At 42.3% G+C, this 23062-nt stretch overlaps 1 protein-coding gene across 1 annotated transcript in view; it reads right to left on the bottom strand.

Annotated features, from left to right (window-relative positions):
* Positions 1 to 599: 599 nt before the first annotated feature.
* The window catches only part of DEPDC1B (DEP domain containing 1B), a 109149-nt gene continuing 86686 nt past the window's right edge, over positions 600 to 23062 (bottom strand). Inside the window, exons 8-11 of the mRNA XM_077462684.1 lie at positions 20298 to 20464; positions 15543 to 15719; positions 13609 to 13794; positions 600 to 1331 (exon numbers count right to left, since the gene is read on the bottom strand). Coding sequence (XP_077318810.1) covers positions 1170 to 1331; positions 13609 to 13794; positions 15543 to 15719; positions 20298 to 20464 — 692 coding nt within the window. The 3' untranslated portion in view covers positions 600 to 1169. The remainder of the gene's footprint in view (positions 1332 to 13608; positions 13795 to 15542; positions 15720 to 20297; positions 20465 to 23062) is intronic.

Here is a 23062-nt window from a genome sequence, read left to right as displayed (position 1 = left end):
GTTGGCGACAGGTTAAAAACAGTCTGGCTACTTATATCTCTTGTGGCCTCCAGTAACAAGCCAATACGTATTCCCAGTTCCAACCAATTACAGTTGTCATTACAAAACCAAAAAATGGTGCTTTATAGCCCCAACAAACTTTCCTAAATGTAGTATACACAAATAGCAAGCAGTGTTACAAGAATGTGACGCCTTCACTATAGCTTTACAGAAGGACATACAAATGCAAAAATGCAGAGAAATCACATCATTTGAGTCTCTTGCTATAAAAACTGGTGGATGATTCAAACCACCAGCGACCAATGAAATTATTTTTTTGGGAGGATGTAAAAGCTAAAATATTGGTGAGTACTGAGGAGAGGGAGGTAGGTTGTGCTGTATGAGCATGCTGCATGAGGTGCCCGTCTCAAACTACCCACACATCACCAAGGAGGAAGAAAACTGCACCAGCCAGAAAGAAAGGGAGGTCATTTGTAGCATCTAATAACATGAAAACCTGAAACCAGCAGGAATTGGCATAAATTACCTTCTGACAATTAAAAGCATACACCTTAAATCTATAGGCACAGTAAAAACATCAGTATTTAAAAAAAAAAAAAAAAAAAACCTTTTCCATAAAAAGCATATTGGTACGTCTGCTGATACAAAACTGTTCTAAAATGGGATCCTAGGTCAGACCATACAGTGTTTTAATTTGGAAATATCCTCCTCAACATTACTTTATATATAAGAATTAGACATTTCTGTTAAGACAGATCCGCGTATCACTAGGCGACTTCTCAGAAGGCCCCTCCAGTGTATCGAAGACATTCAAGTATGTACATGATTTGACAAGGAAGATTATAAGCTTTGAAATGATCCTTCCAGTGTAGTTTCAAGTAGTTCTTATATACTCAGTAGGCTTAGTTAAAATCCACAGGCGAATGATAAAAATTGAAATGTTCCATACATTAAAAAAAAAAAAAAAAAAAACGCAAGTTCCTGTTAATAGTTGACCTACTTTTGTAAAAAAAGAAAAAAAGAAAAAAAAACAAAAAGCGATATTCACAAAAATACTGATCATTAGCGTTGGTGAATATCTCGTGTCTTGCTGCTTTTTCTAAATTACTTTCAGTAGTTCTGCAGGAAATGTAAACCATCGATCAGTCTGTGTGAAACCGAATATTCACCTACATACGAAAGCTGCGGGTCCGCTGAAATGACTGGAAGGGTCTCTTAAGAGTGAAAAATGATAGCTGAGACTTTAGTGTCGGTCGCTCAGGAAAGATCGCTGCCTCGCTTTCTGGTGTGGGGAACCGTTCCTTGTAGACTTGTGGGTGAGACCGCTGAAACTGGAGAGGAACAATTGGTTCAATAAGCAGATGTTTTCTTATGCAGATAATACACTGATATTCATCCAGATTATTTGATAAAGGAACATATTTAAAATAAGTGTAAAGCTAGGATTTGTATTTATTTTGTTCTAATAACAAACATGTCATACTTACTTCTGTGCAGAGAGCAGCCCCCATCCTCCTCTTCTCGAGTCCTCCAACCTGGCATTTCCCCCTGCCGAGTGCCCCCATAGCAAGCTACGTGCAATGGGGGCACTTGAGCATGCTTACTCCTGCCGCTCAATGGACATGCAGAGCATAGCTCAGCCCACCCCCCACCTCATTGGCTGGCCAACGGCTCCTGCTGCTGTCTCTCAGCCAATGAGGAGAGGGAGAAAGCAAAGAGTCACTGCTCTCGTGCACAATGCTGGATCAAGATTGGGCTCAGATGAATATAAGAGGGTGGCTAGGGGGAGAGCAGGCCCCAGAAAGTTTTCCTTAACCCCTTATACTGCGGCAGGGTGGCCCACCTGTGGGAAATCATGAACCTGTATGTGATTTCAAGCACAGGGTCTGGGGTGCTGAGATTGGACACAGCAGGGACAAATCAGCTGGTTCGGTAGACGCGATGTCCACCGGGACCCGCCGATATTTCACAGGAGAGGCAGAGCGGCGGTCTGCCTATGTAAACAAGGCAGACCACCGTTCTGTCAGAGAGGAAGATGGAGATCTCTGTCTACCTCCAGTTAAGCCATCCCCCTCAGTGTTAGAAAGCACTCCCTAGGAGCACACATAACCCTTTGTTCGCCCTGTTTATAGCACAAAAAATAAAAACCAAGGTGATCAAATTGCACCAAAAGAAAGCTCTATTTGTGGAAATAAAAGTACATAAATTGTATTTGGGTACAGCGTTGCACATCTGCACAATTGTTAAAGTAACAGTACCGTATCACAAAAAATGGCCTGGTCATGAAGGGCGGTAAACCTTCCAAAGCTGAAGTGGTTAATGCATAGAATGCATTGGGGTAAAAAAAAAAAAAATATTCTAGCTTTGCAACTACTTTAAAGCGGAACTCCAAAGGAAAACAAAGTCCTCATTTATATCTGAGAGACCGGAAAATGCACTTTTACATATCCAATACCTGAAGCCTCTCTCTGCAATGCTAGACCAGCCATAGCTGCCTATTTGCATAAATCGGTTGCAGATCCTCTGACGTCATCAAGTGCAATGCAGTGCTCATAGCCCTGCAGTAAATGAGAGGATGCCAAGGAACAGTCCACAGCCAGAGCCTAGGGGAGCTAGGATCAAGTAAGGAAAATCGCTTTTTTTGGTCCCTTAGACCAAACGAGCATTTATACCTTTTTTTTCAAATCATTTGGTATATTAGGAGGGGGCAATGTTAAGGCTTTTCTAGATTTGTGATGTTTAGCACCTGGTTCAATTTGATTAAAGTACAACTAAAGGCTTCTTTTTGACAGTCTAAACGAGTGCCAAAAATCTGCCTTTACCTTCCCTGACTGAGCCAAATCCTCTATCATTTGTGTCTCACACACACACTTCCTCTCAGACGATGCAGCTCATGCTGGAAGGGTTTCAGAAACAGAAGGTAGTGCTGCCAATCCAGAAAGCAGTAGGCAGGGCTGGGCATGGCCAGCTGCTTATTGACAAACTGCTTAACCTGAAGTGGTACTATTGATAGCCATGCCCCCAGCAACATGTTTTCAACTAACTGTAGTGCAAGTAGGCACAACCTACATGAGAGTGGCAACTCTGCTCTGAAGTCAAGAGCAATTCAGCATTGTTGCCACCTCATTACACTTCTAGAATAAACAGATATTTGTAGGACACTACAGGAGGACTAAGAAAAAGAAATGTAAAGTATGGATACGCTTATAACTAGGTCCCACAGCACAGTCCTACTTTAAACCCTTCACTGCCACTGATATAAGGCTTACGTCAGCAGCAGTGGAGGCATTTACATGCACTCCTGGCTGTTTATTCTATTCAGATTCTGAATGTACTAGACACATCCTAGAGCTTAAGAAGTTAATTCTGAATTTGCACAGTCACACCATTCATTCACAAAGATCTGTGAATGGAAAGACTAAGTCCCATCTGTTACCAAGGAAAAGGAACTTGTACTTCCACTTCCTCCAGCTCAATAACGGCATCTCAGTCTAGTCTGCAAGATCCTGTGCATTGAACCCACGATCCACTAAACCAATTCCTAAATATTAATATAAAACGTTTTTTTTCTAGTGGTAACATGACCTCCTAGGAAGAGGTGGATCAAAGTACTTGTGGCTATAGTGTAGGTAGGTGCTTACTAGAGAAACGTGCTGCTAGTGAGTCAGACTAAGCGGTCCAGGCTAAGGAAGCCTTGGGTCTGCCAGTTTCCTGGGCTTTTGGGTTCAGCCCTCCACCCCAGTATAGAAAAATAAAATAGGGGGATGGCCGGGCTCAGAGAGAGTACCGGTAGGACTGCAAGGGAAGCAAGGAGGTCCAGATCACAAAGAAGGATGTAGCTGGCAGCAACACTTTACCTTCCAAAGGGGATACTCCAGCAATGGCCTATCATGAACTTACACCTGTACAGCTATGCCTGGGCAGCTTAGTGAGGGGGACTGAGCCTGCGTTACTGATCTGTAATGTTTCAGAAGTTTACAGTAAAGTTTCTTGAAAGTTTCTCTTCAAATACCTGTTCCAAAGTTATTCAAAAGGGTTACATGGTGGTACATGGCAAATCAGAAAACCTGGACCTGTAAAGCACACACACAGGGTACAAGAGAAAGGCCACTACAAAGTGGTTAATTTGGCAGGTGGGTCAAAGCAGGAGAGTAGTTGCCACGGGTAACCATGAACTGGTGGGGAACAAATGGCAGGCAGACAGAGAGAAGTGGTACCAGGCTAGGGCTAAAGATCCTCTGGTAGCGAGGGGGTCGATATTCTGCCTCCCTTCCTAGCAGTCGGTTCCCTCAAAAGTGACTGGAGCTGAACCCACAGTACGGAGACCCCTTGCATTCAGCTGCAAGGTTCCGGAGAGTGAATGAGTTAAGTGTACACATGAGTCCACATTGGTGCACCACAGGACGCCATTCTGTCACTGGGAGTGAGGTGGCAGAGTTACGCTGGACTGGTAGAAAGGACACAGGCGCAGCGATGTCCCTCTGAAATGCAACAATTAAGCATGGTGTGTAATAGCATGGGACAGTGAGCTTCACACTACTGCACGTGGTTTATGGCTTATCTCCAAGCCAGGGTTCCACCTTAACTTTAAATTTCAAAGGCGGTCCTGCCTGGTACCAGGCATTGATGAGTGCATACATGAGAGAAGAGGAGAGGCACGAGCCTCACATGCTAGGCAAGGAGGCCCCATCCACAACTGGCTTATAAAAGGTTTACTTACCTGGCCCCTCGAAAGCCGCGCTCGCCCCCGACATCCTCTTTGCCACTCAGCCTCGCTGCGGATTGGCTAGAGTGGATGGATTGAAAGCAGCGCAGCCATTGGCTCGCATGGCTGTCAACCACATCCAATGACGCGGCGCACCGGGGGAGGGGCCAAGTGATACAGTGAGCGGCTATAGCAGCCAGCTGTATCACGGGAGCGTGCCTGAAATTGCTTCTCACCATGCAAGGGCGCTCGCATGAATGTGAAGTACTTGCGGGGGGAAGCCGAGACAGCTGCTGAGGGACCCCAGAAGAGCAGGTTCGGGGTCACTCTGTGCAAAACGAGCTGCACAGTGGAGGGAAGTATAACATGTCTGTTATTTTAAAAAAACAACAACTTTACAACCCCTTTATAGCAATATAAAAGTCTGATTTTACATATATAAGAAAACAAAACACAAACATAATATATTTAATGGTTTTGCACAGAACAGCCCGCATCCTCCTCTTCTCGGGTCCCACATCGGTACTCCTTGCCCCTCCCTTCTTCCAGGTCCCCCCACAGCAAGCAGCTTGTGGGGGCTGCTGCACACAGAAGTTTTTTACCTTCATGTATTCAATTGCATGAAAGTTTAAAACCTTGTGCCTTTACAACCACTTTAGGGAAAGGTATTGCTGACAAGTCTCAACATAAAATTGTGTTCAAACCCTACAATGCAATAAAATAGCATTACGATAATTTTTCCTAGGGAGTCAGCTCCTGGACTGCATAACCACTGCTATGGCTCTTTAGGAATGCAGATAAACCGTTATATTCAGCTACTTCAACACCTTCCCTTTTGAAAATGGATTTTTCATTAGTCAAATGTCCTTCACAATGTCCATGATGATTTTTTTTGCCCGTTTGCTATAGATTTACTGCACACTATACACTTATCTATCAATTTAATGCAATTCAGAGAGTGTAGCATTTCACGGGATACGCCATGCATTAATCAATGGCTAACACGGTACAATACTAAGTGCAATGAAATCTTGACAAATTCAACATCACACAAAACAGTGGTTCTGAACTCCTGAGGACCCACTAACAGGCCAGGTTTGCAAGATAACTGAAATACATCACAGGCGATATCATTTGCTGCTCAGTGATTGCAGTACTCTAGTCTTCATCTCCCCAAGGTAATACATAAAATCTGGCCTGTTAGTGGGCCCTGAGGAAAGGTGTTGAGAACCACTGACATAAAAGATCAGCTTTTGGACTCTTTGGCACCTGCTGGACAGAAGAGGCAGTGCACATCTACATACAAGTTCAACAATATTAACTTGTGAGACACATTCGGGTATAAGAAGCAGTCACTATAAATTTAAGTAAAATCATCAATTTAACGCTCTCTTAAAAGAAGACTTAAATAGTTGTAAAGTATCAGGGTTTTTTCACCTTAATGCATTCTATGCATTAAGGTGAAAACCCTTCTGTACTGCAGCAGCCCCCCAGAGTCCTTTTTTCTTACCTGAGCCCGATCGATCCAGTGACGAGAACGAGGCCAGCATCCTCATTGGATAGACTGACAGCAATGGCTCCTGCTGCTATCATTCAAAACCAGTGACACGGGAGAGGAGCCGAGTCCTGTTGTCTGGGTCAATGGACGCAACAGCAGAACTCGGGAGCTCGCCCGCACGAGTGCCGCCATGGAAAGCGTCTCTCCGTGAAAACATTTGAGAAGAGGAGGAGCCAGGAGCGCCACTCGGACACCCCAGAAGAGGAGGATCGGGGCCGCTCTGTGCAAAACCCTTGCACAGAGGAGGCAAGTATAACATGTTTGTTTGTTATTAAAAAACAAAACAAAAAAAAGTTGCAATCACTTAAAGTTAGAAATGTTTAACAAATCTTATACTTATTAAATCTTAAAAGAATAATTTCAGGCATATTTATTCTACAGGACCCAGCTTCCAGGGGCATCTACCATAGATGCATTACTTCTAGCCATACCTAGACTTATTCTTTAATCAAACAATATATAATATTGTTTTCTGCAGGGTTTTCATTCACATTCTGTACCTACTAGCCCATGTACAGTGTTATACTACCTACACTGGACAGTTATGAAATTTTCTTTTGATGGATGTGGAAAGCAGCAAACTGAACTTGAATTTTAATTGGATTTTATGGAACAGTAAAACACTCATAATCAGCTGCTCATGTAAGCCTTAACCCCCTTAGCTTTCATACCTGTATATACCTTAAAGAGGAACTGCAGTTTGCTCAAATAATTTGTAACATTTGTAATAAAAACACCTTTGCCATTCTGAAGCTTCCCTCCAACCCCTTTGCCTATTTTATATATACTGTGATTCTCTACTTGCCAAATATACTGCAGCGGCGCACTGAACAGGCCGCAGATCATGGCGATATGCCGCTCGTGTCGGCTCCCGTGCGCATGCACGGGAGTGATGTCATCGCGGCTCTGACGAATCACAGCGCCGGAGCAGCGAAACCCGGAAGTCACGGGATACACGGCAGTGGTGAAGATGAAGAAGGAGGACCGCTTTGGGGGCTTCGTTCTCAGGTAAGTTATTCATAATGAGCTAGTATGCTATGCATTTTAGCTCATTATGCCTTTGCCTTGCAGGTTGCATAAAAAAAAAAAAACAAAGTGCCTTTACTTCCTCTTTGAGCACTAGAACATTTTTTACATTTCCAGTTTTTATTGAATTTCATTATTACTTCAGATAACACAATACAAAAAAAAAAAAAAAGAAGAAGAGGAAAAACAAGGCTCTTTGGCAATATTGGTTTGCAAAAATATTTAATTTTCCAAGTAATTTTTTTTGTGTTTTGAAAAGTATTCTTTTCTAGGACACACAAAGCCCCCTGCTTACCATGCCACTGGCTCTCTGCTCCAGGTCCATCCACAGTAACACAAAACCCTGGGCTGCACTGTGTATCAACCATGTCTCAAAGTGAAAAGTACAACCTTTGGCTACAGTCCTCATCAGTTGGCCACACCCCTTGACCTGTTTCCAACTGATAGGGCTTAATCATAGAGGCCCAATCAGGGTGAAAACACAGCAACAGGGTATGGCCAATGGGCAAGGACTGTAGCTGAAGCTTGTACTTTTAAAACTTTAAAAGACATAGTTGATACACACACAGTTTCAGCTTCATTCCTCACCTGTTGGCCATGCCCTGACGTTTTTCACCCCGATTGGGCCTCTACGATTAAGGTGGGACTGTAGCAAAAGCTTGTACTTTCACTTTCACGTTTGATGCACACAGAATTCAGCCCAGGGTTTTGTTTTACACTAATGTTTTTTTCTGTTTTGGCTAGCAACTTTAAAAAGGAGGAGAAGTCAAGTCTGAGCTTTTTAGGTTGGGATTCTGCTATTGGTCACAGTCGTGCAATTCGTTTTGCACTCCTGTGACCCGTTTTCAGCTGAGAGCAAGCTGAAGTCCACTGATGTCACTGTCATCAGTCGAGGCAGCATGTCATCCCGACTTCCAAGTCTGAATCCACCAGCTGCCTAGATTGATGGCAGTCTCGAGCCGCTGAGACAGCCTTATCCTGCCCCTTCACAGCTCAATAGTCCATTGAGCATGGAGAAGCAGAGAGGAGAGACACTGACCGACAGTCAGCAGCTCTCCTCTATGGGATTTGTGAGAACCGAGGCATCGGCGATGTTCGGTGGCTCGGTTCTCAGTGCAGAGATGGCGGGGGACAGACGCAGCATTGGTCTTGATGCGCCATCCACCGTGGGCAAGTATGGAAAAAAAAAAAAACACACACACACACACACACACACACACACACACACACACACACACACAGCTCTTTTAAGTGGTTCTAAGGCCTTAAGGTTTTTAACCTTAAATGACCTTCAGCCTACCACCCCCGCCCTTTTTTTTACACCCCTGCTTACCTGACAGTATTGTAAGCACAGTATGGATACTTACTCAGATCCAGCGTTGTCCTGCTGACACTCTTCTGTCAGACACCATTCGGTCCTACGCCACCATCTGACTCGTGATGTCATCAAGATGCCTGTCGGCTTTTCTGGGCTCCTAGCTGCAGACTGAAGGACTAAAGTCCCTCTGGGATATGTGACATGCATATCCCAGGAGGCCTAGTGTGCCCTGTGCAAATCATTCTCCTAGACGAATGACATGCACAGAGGAGCGGGGCCACGCTTTTGTAGCTTTCATCGCTATCGCCCTCCTAACTGGGCATATTGTCAATCAATCCTGTGACTATGGAGCGGGGCCAAGCTTCCCGCTGTGTCAATGGACGCAGACAGAGCAGCTCAGGAGCAAGTCCGCAGGAGTAGCCCCATAGAAATGGGGGGGAGGGGGGGGGGGGGGGTTACTCACTGAAGAGTAGGAGGAGCCTTAAGCTCCAGAGGGGGAGGATCAAGGCTGCTCTGAGCAAAACTACTGCACTGAGCAGGTAAGTATAAAACATTTAATTATTTTAATGAAAGAAACTGAAGATTTCTTTCAATAAAATAAACTGAAGGTCTATTTTTCAAACTTTTTTTTTTGGCTAGAAAATTACTTAGAACCCCCAAATATTATATTATTTATAAAAAAAATTCTAACACCCAGAGAATAAAATGGCGGTTGTTGCAATACTTTTTGTCACACCATATTTGCGCAGCCGTCTTGCAACTTTTTTTGGGGAAAAAAAATCACTTTTTTAAATAAAAAAAAAAAAAAAAGACAATAGTAAAGTTAGCTCAATTTTCTTTTATATTGTGAAAGATGAAGTGACACAGAGTAAATCAATACCCAACATGTCACGCTTCAAAATTGTACCTGCTCGTGAAATGGCAACAAACTTTTACCCTTAAAAATCTCAAAAGGCGCAGTTTAAAAAAATTCAACAGGTTGAATATTTTGAGTAACAGAGGAGGTCTAGGGCTAGAATTGTTGTTCTCGCTTTAAAGTGGTTGTAAACCCTTACAACACACTTTGACCTACAGGTAAGCCTAGATTAAGGCTTACCTGTAGGTCCAAGAAATATTTCCTAAACCTACACGGTTTAGGAGATATTTGCCGAAAGACGGGCACCGCTGTCTACGGCGCATGCCGTAGAGCGTGGCACCGTCAACGGCGAATATGCAGCGTGTGGCGGCTCCCGTGCGCATGCGCGGGAGTGACGTCATCGCGGTTTCGCCAAATGACAGCGGTGGAGCGGCGAGACCCACCGAGAAGGTGGATGCGCCGGACTACAAGGGACAGCGGTGACATCGCTGGCTCCTGTGTCAGGTAAGTGACACATAATGGACTACTATGCGATGCATAGTAGTCCATTATGCTTTACCTTTGCAGGGAATGAAAGAGGAAGTAAACTCATCAGGGTTTACTTCCTCTTTAACGATCATAGTGATACCTCACATGTGTGGTTTGAACACTGTTTTCATATGCAGGTGCTACTCGCATATACGTTTGCTTCTGCACACGAGCTCGGCGGGACGGGGCGCGTTTAAAAAAATGTTTTTAAAAAATATTACCTTTTATTTTTATACTGTTCTTTAAAAAAACAAAAAATTGTGTCTTTTTTATTTCTATTACAAGAAACGAAAACATCCTTGCAATAGAAAAAAAGCGTGACAGGACCTCTTAAATATGAGATCTGAGGTCAAAAAGACCTCAGATCTCAGATTTACACTATAATGCAATAAAAACAAAATGTCGCTTTTAGAGCTATAGGTGGAAGCGACTTCGCTTCCGCCCTGCAATGATATGGAGACGGGAGGGGGCCATCTTCCCTTCACTTATCTCCATACCCAACAGGGAGAAGGACAAGATCGCCTCCACCGGAGGCTTCAGTAAGCGGCGGAGGGCACCAGAGCCCCCTCTCCCGCCAATAAAAGTGATCTTGCGGCAAATTCACTGCAGAGACCACGTTTATCTGAAAGCAGACTGCCCGCTGAAGAAGAGGATACCGGGATTATGGCAGCTAGCTGCTGCCATAACAATATCTCTCTTCAAACAGCCAACGTATAACGACAGCGGGGCAGTCCAGAAGTGGTTAAGTAGTTTTACTGTTAATTAAAACAAACACATTTATTCTATAATTTGTCCTATCCAAAAACAGAACATATAAAATTGGGATTTTTGGCTTACCTGTAAAATCATTTTCTTGGAGTACACCACAGCGCATCCCTTTATTCATGACTACTTGGGTTATGCTGCCACCTTCAGGTGAATGTGCACTGGCCAAAAAAATGCTAATTTCCTCACCGGACCTAACCCCTCCCAACTCAGCTAAGCCAAAATCCTAGTACACACGGGCTGAATGTCGGGCGACATCGGCTGGTTCAATAAAAACAGGCCGGCATTTGGCCCATGAGTATGTCAGCTGGTCTGACAGAACCCATCTATTTGGCCAGCTTTGGTCGGACAAGCATTCTGGAAAACTAGCAGCCAACCGGCTCCTGACCAGCACTTTTAGCCAATGGGCTGAGAGCACTGACTGGAGTGTTCTGGCGGTGGTGCCGTCCCCATCAGAACACAAAACAGCTGGGGAGATTACTGCACCAACGTTGGATCATTAGAACAGCAGCTCCAACCAGAGCGGTCAGTTTTTTTTCATTGAACGCAAAAAAAATAACTAGTGGTGTTTACCAGGCTTTAGCTATGTGTCAAGCAATGAGGAAGACAGAAAAAGAGGGGAGGGATCCCTGTGTCCTGTGATGTGCGTCTGGAAAAGGATTTTACAGATAAACCAAAAATCCAAATCTCTGCATTTTCTCCAGTTTCATTGAGAATTGTCATGTGGTCCATCAGCCCCATGGACCGGTATCAAGCTTCCTTGACTACTTCTCTACCTGGCTACCCTACTTTCTCTCTTCTGAAATTCCAACAATTATTCTTGGTGTCTTCAACACTCCTGTTAAGATTAACACTCCCACTACTTTAAAGCTGCTGAGCCTAACCTCTTTTGACCTTAAACAATGGACATGCGCTTCTACTCACTGTTGGCAACTGCCTTGAACTCATTTTCCTACCTATGCACTCTGCACAACCTCTCCAATATTCCTTTTCCTCTCTCTGATCACCACCTTATTAGTTTCACTCTCTCCTATCTTCTTTGGCCTTGCCTTCCAACTACCTTCTCTTCTTTTTTCTGCTACAGACTGTCTCTACCACAAAATCTCATCCTTGTCCTACCCCAACTTGGCCACTTCTGTCTACAACAGTTCACTGTCATCCACCCAAGATACCTTCGCCCCCTCACTACACACAGAATCAGGCCCCGACCACTAAAACCCTGGCAGACAGACCATACCAGAAGCCTTAAAAAAACATAACCGCGCTCTTGAACGTCTGTGGCGTAAGACTAAGTCCAAGCAAGATTTCAGCCAATATAAATCTGCCCTCCAAAAATACCATTCCTGCCGCCACACTGCTAAACAGACCTACTTTATCACTCTCATCAACACCCTCTCACACAGTCCCCGTCAACGCTTTTCTGCCCTTACCACTCTACATCGTCCTCCACTACCTCCACCCATTAACTTACTCACTGCCCAGGAGATTACTAATAACTTCAAAAATAAGATTGAGACAATTCGCCTCAAGATCTCCACTCTACAGACATCTCCCTCACTTTACTTCAGTATTATGTACCACATGTTCTCCTTTTCTACATTCTCTAATAAAAGGTTTGAACAAGAAAACGAAAACAAAAAGCACCATGTTATCCTGGTGATGAAACAGGAAACGTTCCTCATAGGAAAGTGGAGCCAGCTACAGGACTCTACGAACCAAACTATTGGCAACCTAAATGCTTTAGGTGCCATTCAAGAAAGGTTTTCCAGCATGTCCCTTTAAAAGAAGAAGCCGATCAATCAACGGACCAAAATTAGTCTGAATGAAACTCCAAATTTGCACACTTAAAGCGGAGCTCTAGTCTTTTGTGTGTTTTAAAAGTCAACCACTATAATGTAGCAGTTTACTTTTAACACACACTAATCTGTCTCAGAATCCAGCGATGTGGTCACCCAAACCATCGCTTCTCTCGCTCTCCTCTCCCTGGCATTTCAACAGTGGGCACCCATCCGATAGCCTGCAGCTTCTCTGCCGGGTGCGCACTACATATTCATAAATCGTGCTGCACCTGCTGAATAGTCCGGCAACGTCATGGGTCCCAGAAGATAGCGGGGAGGGAAGGGGAGAACTTCCATTGGGATGGGCTAGGCAAAACTCGGTACCTGCTTCCCCCCCCCCCCCCAAAAAAAATGACATGTCAAATATGGCAGAAGAGGGGGGAGGAGTGCTTATAGGGAAATTCCCCTTTTGGGTGGAACTCTGCTTTAAAAACAAACATATCAATTAAAGGTGCATATAATGATTATTGTCCAGGACTCACATATTGACACTCAGTGTTGAGGCACATCTGTTTCTGAAGTCTGTGTTTGTATACTTGGCTGCCCCATGTGTCATGGCTCCTGAAACAATTTTCTAAGAGACACTCACAGGTAGGGATGTGCTTGGATCCTAGTCCGAACCCATGTGAGCGAGCCCACCAGTAAGCGCTCACCTGTCCAGGGCCAATCATCTGATGCCAGGGCATCCCATGCCCCTCAGCCACATGTATATTAAGGGCGTGGATACATGCAGTGGGGAACCGACGGCCGCAGATGACCAGCCCAGTAAAGGTAACAGCTTTCTGGAGGACTCATACCTGTTCAGATTAGGATTCAAAACACGCGCAAGCTCATCCCTATATGTGCCTGAATTTAACTGCTGCTGTTAGTTTAAGATCACCACAAATTTGCTTTGACGGCACTAATATTTTTTATTTTAATTTTTTTAAACTCTCCAGCCACTTCAAAAGGTTTTGATAGTTGCCAGCATTCCCTAATATGTATACAAGAAATACCGAACCAATGATGTTTTACCTGTTTCAGCTTCTTCTTCTTTTCCTTGGAGGAAATTTGGTTGTTATTAATAATATCCTCCAACACGACCCGTGCTGGATCTTGAGGCTTGCTCATCTTCTCATATTCATACTGAAGCTTTGCTGGTTGGGGCTTTTCAAAGGTGGGGTGTAGAGTGGAGTCCATATCTGCTCCTGGATACTTGATCTAAAGAAACAAAATTGAAGGGCTGTAATGTTTGCTCTTCCCTTACTATGATAATTCATTCTGAGACAGAGAATAAGTCTGATTAATACATAGTTTCCTGCACACAAAAGAGGGAGACCAAGAGCATTTTGTGGCAAGGTACCCAATGATCAACTGCAATACAAAAATAATTATTTTATTCATTTCAGTTACTAATATAGCGCTGTCAATTTATGCAGCGCTTCATATACATATATATTTATTATATATAAAAATAATACACACCCATTATATATACAGCTGAGAACAGAGGGAATGTAATCATTTATACAAGGGAGGGGGGGTTCAAAATGCATTTTTTAACTGAATGGGTTGTTTTACAAGGTGTTTGTTTACAACCCCTTTAAATTAATGGGCTGCCCTAATGCAACACATGTGCACCAACACACCACAATGGTGTAAATGGGTCCTTACAAAGAGAGATGGCCCCAGTATCATATCAATAATCCTGTTGTGTTTGTTCTCTAAATAAAGTAGACTTATGATGTTTCTTAGTGTATTATGATTCAATAAATTCGGATTATACAAAACATAATAGCTCTAACCAACATGAGTGCAATGAAAAGTTACCCTAACCACAGAAGCTGCTACTTCTCTTAAAGTGCAACTGCAGTCTGCTCACATAATTTGTAATAAAAACTTCTTTGCCATTTTGAAGCTACCCTCCAACCACTTTGTATATTATTTCATATATACTTTGATTCTGTATTAGCTAAATATGCTGAAAAAATCTCACTCCACTGAATCTGGCTGCAACCATTTTAACAGAGGGCAGCTGAAGCTTCTTCCTGTTCACTTCCTGGATTTACACAGAGGCACACCTCCAGCTTTGCAGCTCTCATTGACACTCTTATGACTCACCCCCTCCCACACCCTCCCTTCCCAGCAAACTCTCACTAGGGTGAGAGAGGACGCTGTGCATGATGTCATAAGCCTAGGCTTTTTACCAGACAAGAAACAGGAAGTGGGCTGTATAAGGTATTTACTGGCATTAAAAAAAAATATGTTTTACTATCCAAGGTTAAAACAAGGGCAGAGAATTTAATAGATGGAAAGATGAAAAAAGACTGAAGCTCCACTTTAAGCTTATGGCAGAATCATGGAGATGCAGCAACCACTTCCTGTAAAATGTGGCTCTTCCATGTTGTCCTGGAACACTAAGGCTCAGTTCACAACTAGACGATTTGAATCGTGAACAGAATCGGCACGATTTTGCCTGCAATTCCAGAATCACGGCAAAACACAGGATGAGTTTGTGATGCCATTATTTCCTAACGGCACCCCAAACACGGTGTAATTTTGCCACGATTGTCGAGTGACAAAATGCGCTACAATTGCGGCAAAAATTGCAACGGCAAATGCTCCCATCTCTGTGCCAAGATTTGGTACAGGATCTTCTTTGGAGCAGAGGGAGGCTCATTCAAATGAATAGTGCCGTCCCCCAAAAAAAATAAAAATAAATAAAAGCTAAAAACGTGTTGCAGCAGCTGTTGCTGTACTACACTCAGATGTGAATGGAGCCTTACTAGCAGTGATGCAACGTCAGAGCAACATCTCATCAGAACCAAAAACTAAGGATGAGGCCTTGTTTAGCTCAGATATTTGAGAACACCCACCATATAAATAACAGACAATTGCTCATTTAGACTTTACTGAATCACTTAAACCTGTGAAAACCGAGAACTTTAATCTATTACACAACAAAGTACCTGGACTCTTCTCTGGTGTGCAATATAATCCTCCACAGAGTTTTTCAGTGATACTGGAACATTCAGTATATTCTGACAATTGTCCATCATGAAAGTCACCAGTTTTGTGGACAGAAGTTCACCCAGGTCCACCTCCTCTTTGGAACGAAGGATACAGCGAGAAAAAGTCTGAACCATCTAAGAACAGCACATAACAGGGAGTGAGACCACAATAAACTGCAGATACATAGGAGACACCCCCCCCCCCCCCCCCAATCAGACATTTTTATTGTTTTTAATCAAATGAATGTAATGTGGTTAAAAAAGCAATGAAAAAAAAGTGCAGAAACCAATATACTCCAGTCAGATCAGAAAAAGGTGAATTCTAATTGACAGATAGGGGGTATGACTCCTGTTCTTTGTAGGGATGTAAGAACTGGATACATGAAATAAAAAGGAGAGAATTGGTTGTCAAGAAAAACATTGCTGCTCTTTTTCCCCCTCTTCGTACCAGTGGATGAAATGCAAACCCGTTGTCAAAAACATATATGTAAAATTCAGGAGGCAAACAGTTTATTATAAGTGCCTTCAATAACTTTAACAAAGAATTTAAATGATAAATCCAAGCCTCTCTGTCAGCCATTTCTATGCACAGTGCACCCGGAAAGTATCGGCAGCGCTTCACTTCCTCCACATGTTACGTTGTAGCCTTATTCCAAAATAAGGAAGAGTCCTGGTGGTTCCAACCCCCCCCCTTTACTCACCTGAGCTTGTTTGTTTTTCCACACCGGAGATGGGCTCTACCTTTCTACACGTTGTCTTGGCTCTTGATTGGATAGATTGACAGCAGCGCAGCCATTGGCTCCCACTGCTGTCAATCAAATCCAATGATGCGGCGCTGGGGGCAAGTCCGGCATTCTGTGTGAATGGACACAACAGGTGTCCACCTTAGGAGAGCCTTCTCCAACGTGGGCACTGTTGGGAGGAGCTACCAGCACCGCCGGGGGACCCCAGAATAGGAGACCAGGGCCACTTTGTGCAAAACGAACTGCACAGTGGAGGCAAGTATGACATGTTTGTTATTAAAAAAAAAAAAAAAAAAAAAAAAAAAAAACAACACACGGGTTTACAATCCCTTTAATACAATCCTGTCGGAGGTCTACAGACAATTCTTTGAACTTCATGGCTTGGAATGTGCTCTGATATGCACGGTTACCTGTGGGACCTTATATAGACAGGTGTGTGCCCTTCCAAATCATGTTCAATCAACTGAATTTACCACAGGTGGACTCCAAGTTGGAGAAACATCTCAAGGATGATCAGTGGAAACAGGATGCACCCAAGCTCAATTTTAAGTGTCATGGCAAAGACTGAATACTTATGTACTTGGGATTTGTTTTTTATTTTTTAATAAATTTGCAAAGATTTCAAATAAACTTCTTTCATGTTGTCATTATGGGGCATTTGTAGAATTTTGAGGAAAATAATTAATTTAAACAATTTTGGAATAAGGCTGTAACATAACAAAATGTGGAAAAAGTGAAGTGCTGTGAATACTTTCTGGAAGCACTGTACTACCAAAGAGATCCATATGTTGGAGTTCACTGTCCTTTATTAATGGCCATGACTCTGTAAAAACAAAAATCTCAGCCCCTAAGTTCTCTACAGGAGTCATGTCATGAGAGAAACATTGAAACTGCCCTCCATCCAAGAGGCCTTTCTTTCAGAGCGAATGCGCCAGCGATGTCACCGACCTCATGTACAGTAAATATTTATTAAACGGTACACGTTTATGAGATATTTACAGTACCTATAGGTAAGCCTTATTATAGGCTTACCTATAGGTAACATTCATGCATGGGAGTTTACTCCCACTTTAAGGCTAAACCTATAGCAGATAAAATAAGTACTGAACACAGCACTATTTTTCATAGTAAATAGATTTATAAAGGTGCTATTGACAATACATTTTCACCACGTATTGGTAACAACCCACGCAAGTCATTAGGGCTGTGGAAATTAAAGATTAATTCCTAAATTAATCGATTTTTTTGATCGATCAAAATTCTTTTGATCGGTAGATCTCCGCCAGCTTCCAGGTCTTCAGGGACTTCCGTTGGAGATCCGGTGATGTCACGGACATCGACGTCACCGGACTCCTCCCCCCTTCCCCAAGTGCCTCCATCTGCTAACTAAGGTAAGGGGGAGAAGTCCAGTGACTTTGAAGTTCTGATTGAATGTAACGTGTACGGGGGAGGAACTACGCATGACGTCAACCGCTGCCCTACGGAACTAACACGATTGTCGGCTTTACATGCTGTGTTTTTATCATAGTTATGCGAGTAGTTCGTGTTTGAACACAAAAATTGAATCTTGTACTTAAGCGGTGAGCACTTAGATCTTTTCTTTCTACCCATGACCTGGCGTCCATGCTGAGATCTAAGGAGATGCGAGAGAAGTTTTGGACCCTTTTGATACCCGCTTGCATGACCACCTGTTTGCACAGGGGTCCATGCCATAAGGTGAGAGGGATTAGTTAGACCAGAGGTGGAGGGATTGTCACACTACTATGGAAAAAAAAAACTACTTACGTCAGTGCTACAGTTTGAATTTAAAACGCATTTGTGTGAACTGTAAAGTTAAGTCATGGATTGTGGAAACTAACTAGTGTCGGGTGATTGTATATAGTGTATACCAGTTTTACCACTGACTAACGCAGAGTTGCAATCCAAGGAGATCAGCTAAAAGTAGTTGGATCTGTATGTGCGTTATAAATTAATCGAAATTAGTCAATTGATTAAAAAAATAAAAAATAAAAATCGATTAATCGAACATTTTAATCAGTAACAGCCCTACAATTCATACATACAAAGAAACCAAAACAAATAAGTTCAGAAATTAAGTTCTGTGCAATAACATGGAATGACACAGGGAAAAAGTATTGAACACATTAAGAAAGGAAGGTGCACAAAAAAAAATGGAAAGCCAAGTGAACAGCTGAAATCTGTAATTAGAAAGCAATCTGGCCCCTTGTCAGTGCAAATTAGTATCAGCTGGCTCAGTCTCAACTGATGGCCTAGAAAAAGGTGTCTCATTACCAAGATGTCATAGAAGAAACAGCTCATGATGGGTAAAAGCAAAGAGCTCCCTCAAGACCTTTGCAAAACTTACATACTGATGGCATTGGTTACAGAAGGAATTCTAAACTTGTGAATGTTCCAGTGAGCACTGTCGGGGCCATAATCTGGTAGTGGAAATATCATTTTACTACAAACCAGCCACAACCAGGTGCTTCTCGCAAGATTTCTGAGGGAGGAGTGAAAAGAATCATTAGAAGATTCGTCCAAGAAAGCTTCAGAAAGATCTGAAATTAGCAGGTATAAAAAGTATGCTGAAGCTTGTTTATAGTTTGCTGCACAACATTTAGACAAGCCTGTGAAATACTGGGAGAATATAATCTAGTCAGATGAGATCAAAATTGAACTCATTGGATGCCATAATACACACCATGTTTGGAGGTCAAATGGCACTGCACATCACCCCAAAAACACCCTCCATACCAACAGTGAAGTTAGGAGGTGGGAATATCATGGTGTGGGGCACTTTTTCAGCATACGGTACTAACAAACTTCACGTTATTGAAGAAAGGATGAATAGGAAAATGTACTAAGACATTCTTGATAAAAATCTGCCACCATCTACCAAGATGATGAAGATGAAAAAAGGGTGGACATTTCAGCAAGACAATGATCCCACACACAAAGCCAAGGAAACTTTTAATTGGTTTCAAAGAAAGAAAATAAGGCTGCTAGAATGACCCAGCCAATCACCTGATTTGAATCCAATAAGAAAATCTATGACAAGAGCTAAAGATAAGAGTTCAGTTCATAGAAGAGACCCACGGAACCTTCAAGATTTGAAGGCCGTTTGTGTGGAAGAATGGGCCAAAATCACACCTGAGCAATGCATGTGACTAGTCTCTCCATGCAGGAGGCATCTTCAAGTGGTCATTACCAACAAAGGATTTTGTACAAAGTATTAAATAAATTTAATTTAGTGTGTTCAATACTTCTTCCCGGTGTCATTCCATTTTATTACACAGAACTTAATTTCTGAAGTTGTTTTGGTTTCTTTGTATGTATGGGTTGTTACCAACATGTGATGAAAATGTCATGTCAAAAGCACCTTTATAAATATATTTACCTAGAAAAATGGTGACATGTTCAGTACATATTTTACCCGTATATGATAACTTTTTAATAAAGAAAAAGCTGCTAGAATGCAAATTAGCCTAAACTGCTTTTAAAGCAAACCTGTACTGAAAAAATACAAAGGCTACATCTGCTAGCTGCCTGGCTGTTACATTGATCAGCTGGTTTCAAAACATTGAGTAGCCAATAGATCAAAAACACAGCCAAGCCACTAGCATTTTCAGAAATCAGGTCTTTAATGGCAGCCCACATACTTTCTTAGAACAGGCTCTCTGACAAACTGTGTGTAGGTCTTTTAATCCTACATGTATAACCTGTAATTGTTCTCTAATGTCAAATGAAATCATGTACATGATGGCCTGAAAATCCTACCAAATCCTCCTAAACAGGAAAAAATTAAGAAAAAAAAATATATATAGAGCACATGCTGTGGAACAAAGGCAAGCATGGGCATGGAAATCTTTTATTAGGTAGATAAAACCGTCCCTTTTGTGAGCAGGCACCTGTTGTGCTGAGCTCAGCAGTCAAGGAGGTTCAATTATCCAGAGTCTCTTTAATAACATACCAGAGCTCTGTTCCCTGTGCTATCATGCAGAGGTGGCATATCCCTGTTAAGGCTTATCCTCGCCATCATCCTCATTAGCAGCTGCAGTTTCCTGCGATTTTCCGGTGGCAGAAGTAGACAGCAAACTTGAAGAGCTTCAATAGCAATCAGCTCCTTCTGCTGTAGACCTGTGACAGCATAAATTACAATGATTCAGAGGCAAAAAAAAAAAGATCTTGTACAACTTGCAGACCCCGGTGACTGTATCCCCACCGGTAACAGACGCATCCTGTTCTAACAATCACATGGTATGGCTTCTCCAGACACCGCTGCAGTGCAAATTATAAAGAAAAAAAGGTTACAAAATACATAAGATCACAATCCGTAATGAGATTTTTATATTATTGTATGACAAGAGGGGAACGCAATTAAAAGGATACCATCACTATTTGCTTTAACTATTATCATTTAAAAAAAAAGGACATTGTTAATATTAGTAATGCCAATCAAAAAGTGAAATCAGTGAACAATAATAATATATGTAGCGTAAAAATAAAAATAAAAATGATATTAATATATACTAGATAGATAGATACTCACACCATAAGGGCAACAATTTCAAAGTGACAATGCAGTGAATAAATGTGATAAGTGTGCTCAGTCCGAAAGTTCATCAATAAAGTGCTTGTGCAAAATAGAATCCAATTGTTTCCACCATCCATAGTGTGCCAGTGGTTTACCCCAGCCTCTCACCTTAGACAAAGACCCCTACAGGTATAGTTGAGGTTCTGTTTAGGTGCGACTCCAAGCTTCAACGCAATGAAATCCTTCATTGTTGAACTTTGGACTGAGCACGTTAATCACATTTATTCACAGCATTGTCACTTTGAAATTGTTGCAATTTATGGTGCGTGAAGAAACTTATATATATATATATATAAAATTACGTTTCTTCACACACCATAAAATTATTATATCTCTATATCACTTTTATTATTGTTTGCTTATTTGCACATTATATTGTACTTGGATATTTACCACATTGTTTACTGAGTAAGTGCTAGATATATTATTATTCTATAGCACTGTGTGGGAACAACTTTCATGTTGGCAGCTGCTCACATTATTTCTATTTAATTAATTTTGGTTTGCGCATTGGTATTTTTTACTTGTTATAGTGAACAATGCTACCCTGGTTGAGTACAGTGTTTTCACTGAGCATTCACTTTGAATTTTGTACATTAAATGTTAGTCTTTGGGAAAGTGATCTATAGCTGTGTAAACCATTACCAATCCCCCAATGCGCCACAGAATAAAATAAAAGTGATAATACCTATAATAAAGATAAAGCAGCCACTTTCAATATATGAAAATCAAACTCAAAGCAGAACTCTGGGGAAAAACTGTCCTTGTTGCCGATATCCTACCTTCACCAACTATGCCATCCATGTTCGTCTGAGCTCTGTAGTTCCTCTGTAGTAACCTGCTGATCTTGCTGAAAAACAGTTATAGCCCTGTGGTTTCCTGTTTATAAGGCTGCTGGCTGCTATTCCTCCTGTATCCTCAGCCAGCGGTTTTGGCACTTCTACCTGTAGTTCTGTAGAGCAAACAGGGAGGAAATAGGAATGTAGTGGGCCGAGGGGTCTCACAACCCCCAGTCTGTGCAGCTCCCTGCCAGTCACCGCCCCCACTCCACCATCTCCGCGCAGGGCGGGATTGTTATCAGAAATCAACCTGATGAAACAGCGGGGATCTCTGGCTGTGACAGGTATTGTATGTGAAATACCGATCGCCGTAACATCTCACCAACAGCGATCGGTATTTCACATACAATACCTGTCACAGCCAGAGAGCCCCACTGATAAGGCCACACTGGTGGGCACTGATAAGGCCACACTGGTGGGCACGGATTGCTGTTAGAAAGATCTCAATGCTGCAGCAGGGGAAGAGGGATATTTCTCATATTGAATTACAGCAGAGTACACACTGTATAACCACTTCAGCCCGGACCATTTTGCTGGTCAAAGACCAGACTGCTTTTTGCAATTCGGCACTGTGTCGCTTTAACTGACAATTGCGCGGACATGCGACATGGCTCCTAAACAAAGTTGATGTCCTTTTTTTCCCACAAATAGAGCTTTCTTTTGGTGGTATTTGTTTTATTTTTTGCGCTATAAACAAAAATAGAGCGTCAATTTTGAAAAAAAAAAAAAAAAAAAAGCATTATTTTTTACTTTTTGTTATAAGAAATATACCCCAAAAATATATATATAAAAAAAATGTTTCCCTCAATTTAGGCCGATACGTATTCTTCTACATATTTTTGGTAAAAAAAAAAAAAAAAAAAAATCGCAATAAGTGATTATTGGTTTGTGCAAAAGTTATAGCGCTTACAAAATAGGGGATAGTTTTATGGCATTTTTATTAATAATTTTCTTTTTTTACTAGTAATGGTGGCGATCAGTGATTTTTATTGTGACTGCGACATTATGGCGGACACATCGGACATTTTTGACACATTTTTGGGACCATTGTCATTTATACAGCAATCACTGCTATATAAATGCAGTGATTCCTGTGTAAATGACACTGGCAGTGAAGGGGTTAACCAGTGGGTGGCAGTGTAGTTAACCACTTCCCGACCAGCGCGCGACGATGTACGTCGACAGAATGGCACGGGCAGGCATATTGGCGTACAGGTATGTCCAATATTCGATGCCGCCCTGCCATCGGGAGCGCGCCGCCGGCGGCGCGCTCCCGCGCTGGTCGGGACCCCCGTGAGTCCG

This window comes from Lithobates pipiens, unplaced genomic scaffold (assembly GCF_037356315.1).
Source record: "Lithobates pipiens isolate NorthernLeopardFrog02 unplaced genomic scaffold, aLitPip1_a1.2 Scaffold_3, whole genome shotgun sequence".
NCBI classification, from domain to species: Eukaryota; Metazoa; Chordata; class Amphibia; order Anura; family Ranidae; genus Lithobates; species Lithobates pipiens.
Note: the sequence above shows the minus strand (reverse complement) of the source record. Positions and strands in the feature narration are given on the sequence as shown.